Source organism: Sceloporus occidentalis, unplaced genomic scaffold, assembly GCF_023333645.1.
Source record: "Sceloporus occidentalis isolate IW3139 unplaced genomic scaffold, rSceOcc1.0.p SCAF_6, whole genome shotgun sequence".
NCBI classification, from domain to species: Eukaryota; Metazoa; Chordata; class Lepidosauria; order Squamata; family Phrynosomatidae; genus Sceloporus; species Sceloporus occidentalis.
Genome location: NW_028316986.1, coordinates 124,807,585 through 124,826,001, shown reverse-complemented (window position 1 = coordinate 124,826,001; position 18,417 = coordinate 124,807,585). Strand labels below are relative to the sequence as shown.

Sequence of the window (18,417 nt, the reverse complement as noted above, 5' to 3'; positions counted from 1 at the left end):
GACACTTTTGTACTCAGGGGTAGCTGTGTTGGCCATATAGCAAAATAGAATATCATCCCAAATCCACAACACACACAACACACATGGCTGCACTTTCCAGATGCATCAGGTATGGGAGGAAAAATTTTCGTTGGTCCAATAAAGGTTTCAATGTTGGGCCAACCAAAATGCACAAAATATAGGATGCAAGCATTCACAGCAAAGTACAATAACATCCCAAATCCACAAAGCAGCGATACCTTTATTCGGTCGACCAAAAAACACAAAATACACGGTGCATAGCAAAGCACAGTAACATCCCAAATCCACGAAATGGTGACAGCTTTATTAGGCCATCCAAAATGCATGAAATGCATGATACAGGCTTTCGTGGCAAAGTACAATAACATCCAGAGTCCACAAAACAGTGGTATTTTTATTTGGACAACCAAAATACTCAAAATACATGATGCAAACTTTCATAGCAAAGTACAGTAACACCTCAAATCCACAAAACAGTGATACCTTTTGTGTTTAGCTGCTCACTATGGTCAGGTCCTGCAGGTGGTGGCTTGCCCTCCATCCTTGCTGTCCCCTCCCTCCAATACATTCCTCCTATTTTGTGTTTCTTTTTATATTCATATATTTTGAAAAGGTAAAATGCTATCTTGAAGATGTTGGGATGGACTAGCAGAAGAGTCCCAAGGTGGGAAATCCCAATGCTCACTACTGATTTGAATGCGCTTTTTCCTCCCATACCCGGTGTACCTGGAAAGTGCAGTTGTGTGTGTTTTTATGATATAAAGATTTTAATAAGCTAGGTAAGCATACCTATGGCTACATCTGGCTTGCCCCTACAATAATAATATTTGCCCCTACAATAATGGTTTGAGTGTTAGACTATAAGTCTACAGACCAGGGTTTGAATCTGGCTCGGACATGTAAATCCACTGGGTGACCTTCAGCAAGTCACACACTCTCAGCTTCAGAGGATGTCAATGGTAAACCTCCTCTGAATAAATATTGCCAAGAAAACACTGTGAGGGTTGCTGAAAGTTGGGTACGACTTGAATGATTTTCCCAGTCCTCTCTCCCCCCCCCCCCGAAGAGTTTCAAACCACTGCATATATTCTATAATAGCATGCATTTATACAGCAGATGTATTTTCTCACTAATTACTGGTAATTATTTTGCGTATATTATTTTGAATGATTCATTCCTTGAAATTGGATAGTGTGATTTCATGCTAATAGTTCAAACTATAAGATTAAGAACAGTCTGAAGGCAGATTTATATGCAAAGATCTTTGTAGGAAGACATTGCAAAGAGAAATAAATGGCCTTTTTTCTATCATAAATTTATAAAATTGGGTAGCATGTTTATTATCTTTGTATTTAATTCAGTGATAATGTCCACTGTCCTTCCAGTGCATTTTTGTACATGCTTCGTGTAACTAAAGTGTGAAGGATTCCTGAAATGCAGTGCTTGGGATAGTGTGACAGCATAGTACCAGGAAAATGACAGCGCATTATTGAAGCAGGCTGAAAGAAAGGTTTCAGCTTGACTCACAGTGCAGCCACCCACACTGGTGGCTAATCCATATGGAAAGCTATCTGTATGACATGATCTGTGCTGTTGTGGCAGTTCCATCACATTGTAAACCATGGCATACCCAAAAGGGACTCATGGGGTGAAAGTGGGGGTGAAAGTTGTTGCAGTGGTGTATGGGGGTGTAGCAACTTTAATGCAGGTGTGTTCACATTGTGATCTACAAGCCTGCCTGTGTAAATTAGGTGTATAATTCTCTGTGAGTTATGTACCATCAAAGTGTAACAAGCAAAAGAAAGCTGCTGGCAGTACTATCAGTAGTAGCTGATTTATATTCAGGTAAAAAAGTTACACTTGAATGTCAAGCTAAAGTATCATTTAGTGAGACATAGGCTGCATCTGCACTGCAGAAATAATCCAGTTTGACACCATTTTAGCTACCATGACTCAGTGCTATGGAATTCTAGGAATTGTAGCAGATAGAAAAGGCTAAATGTCTCACAAAATTACAATTCCCAGAATTCCATAGCATTGCACAATGGCAGTTAAAGTGAGGTAAAACTGGATTATTTCCGCAGTGCAGATACTGCCATAAATGAATCTAGCTGCCCCACCTGATTTATATACACATCCCCCCCTCCTGTACAACCACATAGAGTTCAGAAGTGTCTGTGTTGTCTTTGGATTAAACACGCTTTGCTGTGTCCCATAGCCTGCCCAATTAAATTCAATGTTAACTATGTTTGGCTTTAGATAAACCAATTTTGAACTGTGCCTTAGGTAGGCAATAAGTTTAAATTAATCATTCTTAAGATTAGCTCAAAATTTTACAACATAGACTCCAATCATGCATGGAGATTAAAATCCCAGACGTGCAAGATCCAGGTAAGGAAGAGGCACTAGGGATTATATTGCAAGCATATTATGGTTAATGGAAGACACCAAGAAATTCCAAAAGGAAATCAGTATGTGCTTTTTAGGCTACAGCAAAGTCTTTGACTGCATATATCATCAAAAGCTATGAAATAATCTTAAAGAAATAGAAGTGCCAGCAGATTTAATAGCCCTGATGAAGAATCTGTTCTTTGAACAAGAGGCTACTGTTTAAAACGAATATGGAGAAACAGAATGGTTTCCGATTGGCAAGGAGGCCAGGCAGTGCAGCATATTACCTCCCTACTTGTTCAACTGGTATTCAAAGAGCAAGTTTAGACTCAAGAAGGAGGAGTAAAGTTAGGCGGAAGGAATATCAACAATCTAAAATATGCAGATGATACTGTACTACTAGTGGAAAATATTAGAGATGTGGAACAATTATTAAGGAAAGTTAAAAGGAAAGTGCAGAGGCTGGCTTACTGCTGATCAATAAAGAGAACAAAAATAATGTACGTAAAATCAACCTAGTTAATGAGGAAATCAAAATGGGAAAAAGAATTCCTACACCTTGGATAAAATTTTGATCAGAATGGGGATTGCAGTCAAGAAATCAGAAGATGAGTAGGAATGGAAAGGACAGCTATGAATGAACTAGAGAAGATCTGAAAGTGTAAAGATACATAAATGTGCACTAAAATTAGAATTGTCCAAGCCATCGTATTCCCCATCACTATGTATGGATGTGGAAGCTGGACAGTGAAGAAGGCGGATAGGAAGAAAATCAACTCATTAGAGGTGTGGTGCTGGAGAAGAGTGATGATACTTTGGATAGCCAAAAAGACAAGTAAATGGGCCCTTTAACAGATCAAGTCTGTATCTTTCTGGAAGCTATGGCCTGTTACAGACAGCCAAAATAAAGCTGCTTCAAGTCACAGTGGAGGTATGGTGTTTCAGTGATGCATGCATCCTAAGAGTCCAGAAGCCACACCAAAGCCACACTCCAGTCCTTAGGGCATCATTGAAACACCATACCTCCAATGTGACTCGAAGCAGCTTTATTTTGGCTGTCTGTAACAGGCCTGATGAAACTACGACTGTTGTACTTTAGCTACATCATGAGAAAGCATGGTGCATTATAAAAGACAATAATGCTAGGAAGGGTAGAAGAAGAGGAAGACCGCACACCAAGTGGATGCACTCATTCAGGGAGGTCACAGTTCTGAACCTACAAGACCTGAGGAGAGAGGTAGAGGATGAGATAGTGGTGTCTTAGAGTTGGCGCATCCACAGGGTTGCCATGGGTTGGGGTCGATTCAAGGACAGTTAACAACAAACAACAAAGATTAGCAAAGGTTCCAAGTTTGTATATGTCAAATTGTGCTTCAGAAGTGGAAATGAATGATTGTACAGGAGTAATAGTACATAAACTCATAAGAATCATTCATGTCTCTAAATCATAATTTAATGAGATGGGAAATTATAACCACTGACAGAAATATTTCTGTTGCTTTTCATTTTTGTGTCACAGTAAGGTCCTGTAATGATGTTAGCATATTTACAAGTCATATCAGGTACCATCCCACTTAACTTGTCAGGTTTCAGCCCTGCATTTATGAATTGTACTTAGAGCTTTTCATTCTGCTGACATTAGTAGCAGGTTGATATGGGCAGACCAACTTCAGCTGGCAGGATGATGGCCACTAAAACAATGAACTAATCCAACCTGGTATTTCAAGCAGCATGTTTATGTGAGAAGGATATCATGTCTAGCAATGTCTTGGGAAGCATCATGAAGAATATTGTGAGGGAGGTGTTGCAGTTTTTGTCAGTGGAACTTTTACTTTCTAGTTTAAAATGTGGAAGTGGAGATGTCCTTGACCTCTTCAGATGAAATTATTTGAATTCAGTAAACAATGGTTTATCAGGTTAAGAATGTCTCTAGTATTCACTTTTCTGACATACATTACTCCAAGACTTCTGAACTTTTTAAACCACACATGTTGCATCTGAACTAGGAAATGAGTTGCTATTCAACTGCTTCTAAAAACAATGTTGTAGAGTTGGAAGGGGTGAAGCAAAGGGCAACCAAAATGATCAAAGGGCTGGAACAGTTTACCATGAAGAAAGAGAAAAAAGGGTAAAGGTATGTAATATTTTGGGAAATAGCAGATAGGGAGAGGTTCTTCCTTCCTTTGCAACTTGATGTCATCTAGTGATGAAGACTAGTGATAGGAAGGAAGTACTGATTCACATTTCACACATTTAAATTGTGGCATGGGCTGTCAAAGGTTGTAATGATGCCCGCTAACAGACAGCTTTAAAAATGGAATTAAATACACTGCCAATCATGGTGTATTACCTCCAGTGTAAGAGGCTGTATTCCTCTGTATACATGACTACAGAGTTGTCTTAGACAACGCTGGCTCCCCTAGCTTAGTAATGGAGGTGAACACCACCTGCTACAGTAGGACATAACTAGACAATCTTATAAAAGGGGAAACCGTTACCTTTTTATACTTAATTACTGCGAAACATCAGTGGGAGAGCCTAGCTTGAATGTTTCTAATAAGTGTCTGGCAGGACATGGAAGGAATAAAATGCCCTTTTCTTTTTAAAATAATGAAAGCACAGTAATTATAAATTTTTTTTTATAAAAAAAGGAGTAAAATGCTGGACTATAACTGATCCAGAACACTAGGACTTACGATTTTACTTATTTATTAGTTCCATTTATATTCTGCCACAAACTGTTCTTGAATTGTGATTATATTCATTCCTTGCAAACCAATGCTTAGTAGTAGGTTTGCTAGATCAGATTAGGTTAATTAGCTAAAAGTAGCTATTTAATTGTGTTTAACTGTTATGGTTGATTTGAGCTATATTCTATTTTAATTTGCGCTGTAAGTTGCCTTGAGTCTCATGCTTGAAGAAAGTTAGATCTCAGGTTAAATAAATAAATCTAAAGCAAAATTGTAAGGGGGTCAATGATAGGTAAGAAAGGTACATACTGCCTTGAATCCCATTTTGGAAGGAAAGTGGGAAATAAATAAATAAATAAATAAATAAATAAATAAATAAATACTGCATGCACCAGCTGTTCTTTGGAAAAAACAGGTGCTTTGCTGTAGATGTGCTTTTATTCGTAGAACAGTAATGATGCCAAATGGAAGGGGGAAGAATGCTTGAGATGTGCAGATTGGACAGTGAAGTTTCTATACTGAAGTTGTCATGAGCTCTTCCAATACATTCTTATAGTTTGAGAGCCATTATGGTGAGGCGGTTTGAGTACTGGAGCAGGACTCTTGAGAGACAAGGATTCAGATCCCTGTTTAGCCATAGAAACACCCCAGGTGACCTTGAGCAAGTCACATTCTCTCTGTCTTAGAGGAAAGCAATGACAAACCTCCACTCAGTCAGTCTTGTGAAGACAACCCTCTGATTGGGTTGTCATAAGTTGGAGTCAACCTGAAGACACATAACAACAACAGTATGAGAGGATTCCATGTGTCTTTTTATGATTTTCATTTTAGTTCAGTAAAATGGAATGACCAGTGGTTTCTCAATTGTTGTGGTAAAGGTGGTTAAAAAAATGAAAGCTGCCTTAAAGAATTGCACTAAATCAGTACAAATTAGTACAAGGCACTGGTCTTCCTTTAGGCTGGTGTTATTGTTGCTGAAAGCCATGGACATGTTGGTATTAATAAAGTCAATCAATGAAATGTTGTGTGTGCCTTCTAGGAGATGATATCAGTCACCCTGTAGCTGAGAGTTCATTTTAAGACTTGGATTGGTTCATTACAGGGTAGGAATAGCTAGGAACTTGTAGTTTTGCTGGCTTTATATATGTACTTAGGTATATCACAGTGATCATCAGCTTGTGGTGACTTGACAGTAGTTGTATGGGTAAATCTGATCGTGACCATGGTATACATTTTATACAGTAGTCCCTGTCAATAGTGGCTGGTCCATCAAGAATGTTGGGCCTGTTTTGTTCCCAATATTGTCTTGTTCCAGTGTGATTCCCAATAAACGTTTTCATTTCTAGCAGGAATTAATAAAAGGGGATTTGAAACTCAGATTTTTTGGGGTGTGTGTGTGTGGTGGGGGGGAGAATAATAGAAAACGAGTGAGTGCCTTCTAGTTGTTTTTCTGTAAGTGATGCTTATTTTTTAATTGACAACGGCTTTCTTTTTTTGAATGCATACATTCTGTAATGACTTAATGTTTTCTAAAGTGATTCAGCAGCTTCTCAGCCAGCACTCAATGTGCCAGCTGAAAGCAGAACACCCTTCTACAGTACTTCTTTTTGCACACAGAATCAAGCAAGTCATACTCCCAAGAATGGCTGAGAATGCTGACTCAGAAGAGCAGACACAATGATCTGACCACCTGGAATCAAGCACTCACTGGATGAGTAACAGTTGACATGGGCCATGGCTTTGCAGACCACCAAGTGTGGGAGAAATCACAGTCAGGGGAAGCCAGTGCACAGTGTTACACCGACCTGTGATGTCATCCATCCATCCCTTTATTTATATCCCACCTTTCTCCCAGATTGGGACTCATGGTGGCTTACAAAAAGGCAGAATACAATAAAATACCACATCTGCTTCGACACTGCAGAATTAATACAGATTGACACTGCTTTAACTGTCATGGCTATGTAACCCAGGAATTGTAGTTTGTTGTGGCACCAGAGCTCTCAGACAGGTGGCTAAATATCTCACAAAACTACAAATCACAGAATTCCATAGCATTAGAGCCATGACAGTTAAAGTGGTGTCAAATTGCATTATTTCTGCAGTGCAGATGCAGCCATATAGTTAAAAACACAAAATCAAAATTAAAACAATGTAAAATAACATCAGAATTAAAATAAATTATTAATTTAAAACAGATTAAAATCAGTACAGTACCATAAAAATCATTTTTGTTAAAATCAGTTTCCAAAATCTCAATCTGTTGCTGAAAAGAAAAGGAAAGAGCCACCCTAACTTCTCTGAGGTGGCACTTGGGCCTCTAACTGCCGACCTGCTGATCTTATTATTTATTTTAGTTATTATATTTATTTGTATCCCGCTCTTTTCTCAGGACTGGAACTCAGAGCAGCTAAAAAATTAAACAACAACACATTTCTTGCAATTGTCAGAGTCAGCGTCTTAACCGCTGAGCCACCCCAAACTATCATGGGGTTTTATTGGCCAGATTTGTTTAGAGAAGACTTGCCATTGCCTTCCCCTGAGGCTGAGAAGTCTCCAGCGACTTTTGTGGCTTAACTGGGAATCAAACCCTTGTCTCCAGAGTCCTCGTCCAGCACTCAAACCACTACACCGGTTGGGAACATGCAGTCCTTCAAATAGCCTGAGTCATATAGTAGTAACTTGTACATACAGCATCTGTTTTTATGGAGGGCTTGAAGTGGTGGAATCTGATTCCCCCCATTACATTTTAGTTCCCCCAGTATGTTAAAACAGTCTCCAGTATCATAGCACTCTGCTTACAAGTACTTCTTGCTCCTGGAGTAGTTTTGGGAAAGTGCCTGGAGTCAGTCTGTAAAACACTTTTTGACATTCTGTGATCTTTCAGTTGCTGTCTTAAAACATTTGAGGCCCGTGAACACCAGTCATAGAATGACTGCTCTGTTGGTGTTGCATGTCACTAATAACTACTGTAGTAGAGAGGGTAACTCACAGAATGTTAGGAACCACAGAAAGAGTTCAGGTTCTCTCAGCCTTCTATATACAGCAGGGTCTTAATGGCACACATTTTTACTCATAAGTACCACTGACTTTAGTGTGGTTTACTCATAGGAAAGTGTTTTCAGGATTATAGTCTTAAAGAAAACATCTAAGCTAATTTATATAAACATCTTAACACAGATTATTGAAGGCTGTTGTTTTCAACAGAAATTGGTGTTGGAAATAATTGCCACACAAGCTGATTTTTACTTGTGTGGCAATTTTATGGGGAGGAAATTACTAAGGCACCTATCCTTGAGACAGTTCTTCCAGATGACTTTTATGTATGTTTATTCAGAGGTCAGTCCCTTTGTGCTCAATGGAGCAAAGAGCAAATCCTCAAAACAGGATAAATATTAAATTATACCTGACATTAAATATACTTTCAAATATTTGTGGGATGTGGGCATTCCTCCTTTTTTTAGCCAAATAATATACTTACCAGACCAACGTAAGCAAACGGATTTTTAAATATCATGTCTCCAGCACCTTCTAGTGAAAGCTAATACACTCCCTGCAAAGCTTTAAAGAGGTGCACACAACTTTTGAGCCAAGAGCAGCAGTTAACCCCCTTTTTGCCTGCTGTTATATAATCTCTTGGTTGTCTTCTCTTTGCAAAATACATGGAGGTTCATAAAACTCTGTTTCTCTTATATCAGCAAATGTTTTAGTCCCTCCCTCCATGCAGTGAAGTTACTGTGTGCAGAGAGATAAAAAAAGAGAATCAAGACAACACTGAGAAGAAGTTGCTAAGGTGAATCTCCAGGGCAGATCGCTGATTGTAGCTGAAGCCTATAGATCCAGGAATGCCAGAAATGCAAGCCACTAGCATGGATTTTCCTTCTGACAATTGGATGGCTTTGTACTTTGAATTTCTGTTATATAGGGAGGCTGAGGATCCCAGAGGAGCAGTGGAAAGAAACTCCAGAACAGAAGAAGTATAGATAAACAGATTGCTTTGTGGTGTGGGTGGGTGGGTAGGACAGGCTCCCTTGATCTCTATTCTCATATTTTGTGTTCTAGTTTTGAATAAAGGAGCTCTCTGTGTTTTCTTCAGCTCTTCCCATTTGCTTACTGCTGTCTGCTTGAAAAACCTGCTTTCTTTGTTGCTTTCTCTTCCAGGTCTTAATGAAGAGAAATTGACATTCATAGTCCCTAGAGGCCATTTGTTACAAGCTCAGTGATGGCTCGAAGGACGTGAAGTCGAAGGCTTTCATGGCCGGTATCCAGTTTTTTGTGGGTTTTTCGGGCTATGTGGCCATATGCTAGCAGAGTTTCTTCCTGACGTTTCCCCAGCATCTGTGGCTGGCATCTTCAGAGAAGGTCATTTACAGAATTCTCTGGACCCCTTTTTCTTGGAGGCCTGGCAAGATCTGTTCTAGAACTGTGGCACTACAAAAGCCACATTTCAGCTGGACCTGTTCCCCTTGCAATTCTGGCTTGCTTGATGGAGCCTCTTGTGCTTGTGTTTAAGGGCATTTAACCTTGTCCCACGTCCCCAAAATGCTGAGCCATGTGTGAGCTGTATGGCAGCTCCATGGAGCCTTGTATAGTGCTTTCTCCATTCTTGACATCCACTTTTTTGTGCTCATCCACTTTCTTAGTGCAGTTCTTTTCTCTTCACACAGCTGCTGGGAGTGCTGTTTGCTTGTGTCTTCTCTCTTTTTTTCTGGCATCCAGAATGAAAGGGGCCTCATTCTGTCTATCTGTTCAACATGGAATGGAGGAATGGGTTGTATCTGCAAGTAGTTAGGCTGAGAAGAATTGGCTAGGGAAATGTTGAACTGGATATGAAGTGGGGGGGGGGGGGGATTTTGTATGGTGAATATTAATCCACATCTTGCTTTCTTGTGCAGTTATCAGATTACCAGAATCTCTGTAAAATCTTGAACCATCACTTTGACTGTGGGGAAGAACAACCTTCCCAACTTTCCTGACATTGGATTACTTAGCTGCCTATGACAGGTGACATGAAGGAGGGAAAATTATCCCTTCTTACCACTGCTTCAGCATTTGGATAGATTGGCAACAGGTTTCTGACATGTTCCTACTCCCAATTCAACTATGTTCTGTTTAAAACATATTTTTGAGCTGGGGTCAATGGGATGCAAAGTATGCTTTTATCACAATGTGCTGCATGTGTGTCATGCTCATGCTACATTCTGTGCTAGAGCTAATGCCCTTAAGGATGGAGAAGACAAGGATATCCAAAAGAAAAAGAAAAAAAAGCTGATAATATCTAAAAAGGAAATTTGAAATTCTGAGGTTTTTAATGTTGGAAGTAGTGGATAACTAAACATGCAGATTGTATTCTTTAAAAAAAATTCTGCCTATAGTCTCTGTGCCTGGTAGTACTTCTCTTAGCAACCATTTTACATTTTGGAAACCTGACTTCTTTGAGAAACATGACTTCAATAGCATTCTCTACATTTCTGTTGAAGAGCCATGTTAATACATTTTGAATTTTAAACTCTTTGTAGATATATTTCCCAAAAATACAGCTTTTAATATTTTCCCCATAGATGTATGTAATTCAAATTTATGTGGAAAATCGTATACCTCACTCTGGGCTTCAGTTTTGCCAGTCTTAGCCCATTTGGAAAATGAAAAGAGAAAGGAGATGAACTGAGTACACTGAAGGGTAGATGGGAAGAAGGGTAGATTGCAGGAAGGATATCTAATACAGTACTAGCCCCTGAGGTTTTAAGCTCATCATCTGTGGTTGGTATGGGAGTGAGGGATGAAATTTGAAAAAAACATGGAAATCAGACACCATGTTCTGTGGTTTGAATTTCCTGTCTTTTAGCTTGCTGTCATTGTGGATCCCTTTCTGGAACCCTGTTTGCCCTCTATGTAGTTCAAAATTGGGGTCAAACTGACATAATTTCTCCATTCAAAGCCATTTAATGGCAAATTACTTTTGTTGCTTAGACAACTAAATATTCTGAGTTCTCATGCACAAACCAGCTGAGTGGCATATCACATCCAAAAGTGTAACAAGACAAAGATGAAGTTCAGTTACTGCAGCCTTCTAAAGAATGTTCTATTAGAGCAGGATGGGATTCATGCTATCCTCAAGATGTGTTTGGAATTGCATCCGCTGTGTTTCTCACCATTGACTATACTGGTTAAGTTTAATTGACTTTACTTTCAGGGAACTCTCAGGTCTGTTCTAGGACTCGTTTATTTGTGGGGTTTTTTGGGCTGATTTTAGATTATTAATATTACTTCCTCAGCACTCTTCTCCAGCACCGTGTCTTGAATGAATTTATTTTCTTTTTATTTGTTTTAATTGTCTAGCTCTCGCATCCACACATGGTAATGGGGAACACAGTTGCTTGTATGATTCTTTTGTGCTTAGTTGTATGTCTTTGCTCTTTATGACCTTTTCTAGTTCTTTCATTGCTGCCCTCCCCATTCTTGGTCTTCTTCTGATTTTTTGACTGCAGTCCCCGTTCTGACCAATGTTTGATCCAAGGCATAGGAACTCTTACTATTTTTATTTCCTCATTGTCTAGGTTGAATTTATGAATATCTTCCATGGTCATTATTTTTGTTTTCTTTATTATCAATGGTAGGCTTGCCTTTACATTTTTTCCTTTGACTTTCTTCAGTATCTTAGGTTATTTATATTCCATCCTATTTTTGGATCTCACACTTCTATGTCCAAGCCTGCTTTTCATATAATATATTCTGCATATAAGTTGAGCAGATAGAGTGAAAGGATGCAGCCTTGTCTGACCCCTTTACCAATTGGGAACCATTCTATTTCTCCGTGTTCTGTTCCGATAGTAGCTTCTTGTCCTGAGTACAGATTCCTCATCAGGACTATCAGATGTGTTGGCACTCCCACATCTTCAAGGGCATTCCATAGCCTTTCATGATCTATGCAGTTAAAAAGATTTGCTATGACTTTACTTGTTGTCAAAATAAATGGGTATATGTAACAGTACAGTAATGAATCTTCATTTTTAGGGATTTGCAAGATGCGTCATAACTAAATAGATTTTGTCAGCGTTTGTGAATATCCTCAAAACCACTTTTATTGAATGCTCTTTCCAGTGTAGCTTTGGTAATGCCAACTTTTCCTGTGATCATTCTTTTCAAATAGACATGTAAAAAGGAAGCAGGAATTGGATGTGAATATGTTACATTTATTTTTATAATGTTTTATATTTGAAGATTGACATCCTTTTAAAAAAATAGTGTAGTGCTATCCCTTGAGTGGTGGATTTGGTTGTGTGTGTGCTACAGAACTGTAGGTGTATCACTTGTCTTCGATCTAACCCACTTTATAAGCAAATAAATACTTTAACTAAACTGTTAAACAAGACTAAAGTGAAATAGCATTTAAAAGACTGATTTTTGTCTAGTGAAGAGTAGGATTATTAACTGTACAGATCGTTTTCTTTTGTTGTATTGACTAGTGATTTGCCTCAGAACATAAACTGATCCCAATTTATTTTTGTTTCAGCTTTGGATAGATCAAATGCGAAGAGGGATGGAGGTTTTAAAAATAACTGGAGCTTTCACCATTCAGAAGAAAGTGAAGGAGATACAGAGAAAGAGTAAGGATACTTTAAAACAAGCTGTTAAAAATAAAATGTTATCTTTTGCATATGCAGACACACTTTCCTACGGTGAAGAGTGTTCCTAGCCTAATCATTTCTAAACTAGGCATGAATTATTCCAGAAATAAATCTTAGCATAATAATCTTTCTTCTTTTACAATGCCTTGAATCAAAGTAGCAGACATGGAAAAATGAAACACGTATTGTTTAGACTTATGGTTTAAACAATAAATAAATAAATAATCCCACTAGTTCCAGTCAGTATAACCTATATAAATGCACATTTACTAAATTCCCATTAATCTAGTAGGTCTAATGTAGTTGGAAGTACTTGTTGGATTTAAGTTTTAGTAATAGTAATACTAGGGGAATTTATTCTTGGTATCTGCTCCCTCTAAAATCTGTAGATAATACAGAAAACTACATTAAATGATTGCTGTTGTGCAGCTGTCAGTTTGATGGGACCATTTTGGTCTTTGTTTATGTCACTTGTCTAACTGAAGAATCTTACCAAGATTCTTAGTTCTGAATCTTGTAAAGTTCCTCACTTGGAAAAGTGAAGAGGTTGATTAATAACAAATTTGGAAGCATACATGAGAGTTTTTCTCATATAATGAAATCTTTGTGAGTTTGAAGTACTTAATTTGTCATAGTCATTCTAATTGATGATAAAGTGATGAACTGAGATTCCACCTCCTGGCTTAATAGTTTGGTAAAATAAAGGAAAATCTAGGGATAATGTGGGTAACGAAAATGATAGCATACTAGATTTTGTCTCATTTCATGTAATTTAAAATTACTTTTTAGCTATGATATTATTTTAGTAGCTATTTTAATGACACCTATGAGTGAAATAAGAAGCAAGAAGAGACTGTGGGATTGAATAGATGAGCTGAAAAAGCCGGTTTCTGTGTGGCTTGGGGGCATGGCAATTAGATGATGCACACCCCCAAGACACATGGAAGATGTGCCAGAATTGCATCCAGGCCGCAGAAACTGTGCCACCAAAGGAGTGTTTTTTACTGCTCCAATTTGGGCCCATGGTGGAGGGCGCCTTCCCTACAGAGACCATTTTGGAGTTAAAACATAAAAATGGTTCTTTGTACAGTAGACCCTTGTTATATGCTGGGGTTTGGTTCCAAGATCCCCCATGGATAATAAACTCAGTGGATGCTCAAGTCCTATTAAATATACAGTGTGTCCGCGTCATACGTGGTTTTCAGCATATGCTGAAAGCCATGCTGGGAGAAGGGGCGGCGCGTCCCATAGAGATGAACGTGGCACACCAGTGTGTGCACGAGCCCCATTCATTTAAATGGGGCTCAAGCATAGGTGGTATTTGCTTTACGCGGGGGAGTCTGGAACGGATCCCCCACATAAAGTAAGAGTGCACTGTAATGACATAGCAAAATGGTGTCCCTTATAAAAAATGGAAAATTAAGGTTTGATATTTGAAATTTATACTTTTTTTGAACATTTCCAAACCATGTATGCTTGAATCCATTTATAAAAAATTTGTGTATAAGAATGGCCGACTGTATTAGATGAAGGATGAAATCCAGTTATTGAGATAATGATTGAAATTTATTCTAATAAGGCAAATATTTTATGTAGTAGAAATGACTGATAGCATCAGTAACCAGGAGCCCACCCACTAACCCTCACAGTGCAATCTCATGTACTATATTAAATGTTGCTCCAGAGAATCCAGTGATGTTAATGATAGGTTTTATAAAAGTAAGCATGTAGAAGCACCTTTGGACTTGATTAGAGCCAGATGCATATTGTTCCCTGTAATAACAAACTTGGATAGGTTGTGTTGATAACAATGTAGCTAAAATGGGGTTGTTGAGAAACGAGAGAGAGAGAGAGAGAGAGAGAGAGAGAGAATGGGATTCTTGGGAAAGGCTGAAGTTTTTGGTAGTACAAAAAAGCGTGGGACAGATGTCTGTAAATACATCTGCTTGCATGAATAAGCCCTTTTATAAGGGCTTATGAGAGTGTCATAGGTAGCTGCTTTCCACAGCAATTACGACTATTCTGCTGGATGATAGTTGAAGATAAACTACTATAATCAAAGGTTTCCTGTCTCAGATAGTTTTGGCTTTGTGCAATAGGTCCATAATCTTCAGTTGGATAGAATATTTATGTAATTTATACCCACAAATACAGCAGGTCCTTGGTATCTGCTGGGGTTTGGTTCTAGGACCCTCCCATGGATACCAAAATCAGTGAATGCTCACATCCATTAAAATTAATAATGCCATAGTAGAATGGTATTCTTTTTATAAAATGGCAAAATCAAAGTTTGTTTTTGGAAATTATATTTTTAAAAAAAAGATTTTCAAGCTGTGGATAAAGAATCTGTGGATACAAAGGGCTGACTGTACAATCAAAGTACCGTATATACTCGACTATCAGTTGAGCCATTTATGCCTGAAAATTGCCCCCAAAATCTTGGGTAGACTTATAGAAGGGTCAACACAGCAATAGTGATTAGAAAGGTCCTATAGCAAGAAAGCCTGATGCCCCAATCTCAATTGAATTCCTCCCCCTCCAGTCCGTTTGCAAGTTTTTCCATCCTATCGGGAAAAAAATTCCTTCGAAAAGCACTTGCCTGATCTGTTTGCAAGGCTTTCCTTCCCTGGTGCCCTTTGCAAGGCTTCCCTTCCCTGGTGCCCTTTGCAAGGCTTCCCTTCTCTGGTCCCCTTTGCAAGCCTTCCCTCCCTGGTCCCTTTTGCATCCTATGGGGAAAACTCCCCATTGAAAAGCACTTGCCTGGTCCCTTTGCAAGCCTTTGTGTCCTATGGAGAAAACTCCCTATTTAAAAGCACTTGCCTGGTCTGTTTGCAAGCCTTGGCTTCCAATGGAGAAAACTCCCAATTGAAAAGCAATTGCCTGGTCTGTTTTGCAAGCCTTTGCTTCCTGTGGAAACAAATCTCCATTTAAATCCACTTGCTTCCTAGAGGTCCAGAGAAGGAGACAGAGGGACGGAAGTGGTATTTTCCCCTTTCCATCCTTCCTTATGGCCCCCTAAGTTTTACCCTTGACCTATCCACGAGTCATATCAAAATCCAGGATTTTGACCCTGAAACCTTCTCTCGACTTATACATGAGGTCAACTTATACACAAGTATATACGGTATGTATTTATGGGATCATGGAATACAGGAATCTCCCACTTATCTGTTGGGTTGGGGACCAGAAAATCAAAACGTGGATCAAAAAGTGAAATTGGTTGAAAAGGAGAGCCCAGTCTTTTTTAGCTTGTGAATGCAAGACTGAACATTGATGGTGCCAAGTTGAATGAGAGAAAAAAATAAAAACAAGCACCCAAGTAGTAGTGGTTGAAAGAGGAGAATAGGGGTCGATACAAATTTATGTGCTGCTTTTCATATCTGATAACCTTGTGAAGCAGTGTACCGTTGTCCCTCCATATTAGCTAGGGTTAGGGGAACAAGACCCCCGTGAAAATGGAAAAACTGCAAATAACAAAAACACAGTTTTTTACCTGAGAGGACACCTCTCTAGGAATCTCTAGGTCCTCCAGTGCAACTCTGTGGTCAATGTCCAACATACACTGACCATAGAATGGCACTGGAGTAGCTACAAATGGTCTTTCAGTGCAACTTTTAGTTAAAGTTGACCACAGAGTTGCACTGGAGGACCTAGAGATTCCTAGAGAGAACATATTAATGAAATCCGTGAATAATCAAAGCCGCAAATATCAAAGCTGCAAATATGGAGGGATGATTGTATAGCCAATCTCTCCTACTTAAAGAATATTAAAATCCAAGTGTGACAAGACCTCCTTTAAGACTTGGGTTGATTCCACCTTCCAACCTCAGAAGATCACTAACACTTTGTCCTACTTTCACTCTTTTGAGGCTGTCTTTAAATGTAGAAAGGCTAGGGTCCCATGTTTCTGGATGAACCAGTTTCAATAGTTCAGGTAATGTGTTCTCTCTTCTTTCCCGTTTCTAACAATCAAATCAGTCAAAGTCAACTGCTGTAAAACAAACAGTAAATTTTATTGAGAAATGCATAGAAATGAAGTATCTTATGTAAAATTAGCTTCAAGCTCATTATAGTTATGTTATAATCAAAGACTTTGCAGAATTTAGCCATTCTTTATCCAACTCCCTCTAGATGCACAGCTCCTTAGCTACCCCAACTCTTTTGCCCCCTCATCGCTTACTAGAACCACCAACCAGATTATCAAAATTGAACTCTGCTTTTTAAAAATGCCCCCTCTCACCAGGACTGTATACTGTGATGTTTGTTGCCCGGCAACTGGCTCTCAAGCTTCATTTCACCCCAAATAATCAAATTTATCTGCTGTGTTTCATATCTAATAAAATTGTGAAGTAGTGTACAGCCAACCTCCCCATGTAAAACATATTAAAATATAAGCATCAAAATGTAAAATATTAAATGACAATGTAATAATAGTAAGTAGTCAGAAAAATTAAAACCAGAGGATTGGAACATAGTTCTCAAACTGGGTATCCCAATTCATTTAAGAAGGCTTGGCTGAAGAAGTGGGTCCTTAACAAATGACTATGGCATGCCACAATGGTTGATTTCCAAATACTGGGGGGAATGACAGTTTCTGGGCAAGGTACAAGGTGTTGGTTCTAACCTTTAAAGCCCTACATGGCTTGGGTCCTGACTACTTGTAGGAGCACCTACTTCCATTCAATCCACCCCTCACACTTCGATCCTCTGGAAGGAATCTGCTACAGCATAAGAAGACCAGACTTTCAGCAGTGACCCAGAGGACCTTCTCATTAGCCGCTCCCAGGCTCTGGAACAACCTGCTGGGCGAGATCTGCCATATTACCACCTTGGAAGCCTTTAAAAAGGCTATTAAGACAGATCTTATATTGTTGGAATCCGCTTTGATTCCTTTGTGAAAAACCGGAATACAAATAATAATAATAATAATAATAATTATTATTATTACTACTACTACTGCTACAACTACATAAAAGATGTGAGTCAAGTCACTTCGTGGTTTCAGGGGGGAAAGGCTTATGGACACCTAAAAAAGTGTGTGTGTGTGTGTGAAATCTTTTAGATTGTTAGTCCGAGGGCAGGGAACCGTCTAACTAAAAAGATTGTATGTACAGCGCTGTGTAAATTTACAATGCTTCATAAATAAAGGTTAATAATAATAATAATCTCATGAAGACATGAGGAGGTGGCCCATGTGTCAGATCTGCAAGTCCTCTTGGCTAATTTGGGGAAACGTAGGGGTGTATGGCCCTCTAAGATGGGGTCAGTGTATCCGTATACACCTGGTGGTTGTCCCTGGTACAGAGATCACTATTTCCAGTGGATTTACTAAATGATGAAGGAGTTGAGACAAAAACTACAAGGTATTCCTGGAAAAATGAAATACTCCTACGACAGATTTAGACTTAGAGAAAAAATATCAGCATAACATCACAGAGTTGTTAGCTATTTCTGTGTGTTCTGAAGTGATTTGTGCTCACTTGATTTATAACTGAATAGTAAAAGTATTTGATCCAGAGGTCTATTAATGTTCTGGTTACATTATACTTGCTTTAAGGAACACTTAATGTAGCCTAAAATTACTAAAATTCATATAAAAGACAGCTTGTGAGCATCCATATCCTAACGCAGTTTGCATTTTCTCATTTGTTTCACAAAATTGTTTCTCTCCTGTTACCCTTTCTCTG

General features: G+C 38.8%; 1 protein-coding gene across 3 annotated transcripts in view; it reads left to right on the top strand.

Annotated features, from left to right (window-relative positions):
* The window catches only part of SENP6 (SUMO specific peptidase 6), a 107,543-nt gene that overhangs the window by 1,528 nt on the left and 87,598 nt on the right, over nucleotides 1–18,417 (top strand). For all 3 annotated transcript variants that reach the window (XM_089530897.1, XM_089530898.1, XM_089530896.1), the window contains exon 2: nucleotides 12,616–12,709. In XM_089530897.1, the coding sequence (XP_089387023.1) occupies nucleotides 12,616–12,709 (94 nt within the window). The remainder of the gene's footprint in view (nucleotides 1–12,615; nucleotides 12,710–18,417) is intronic.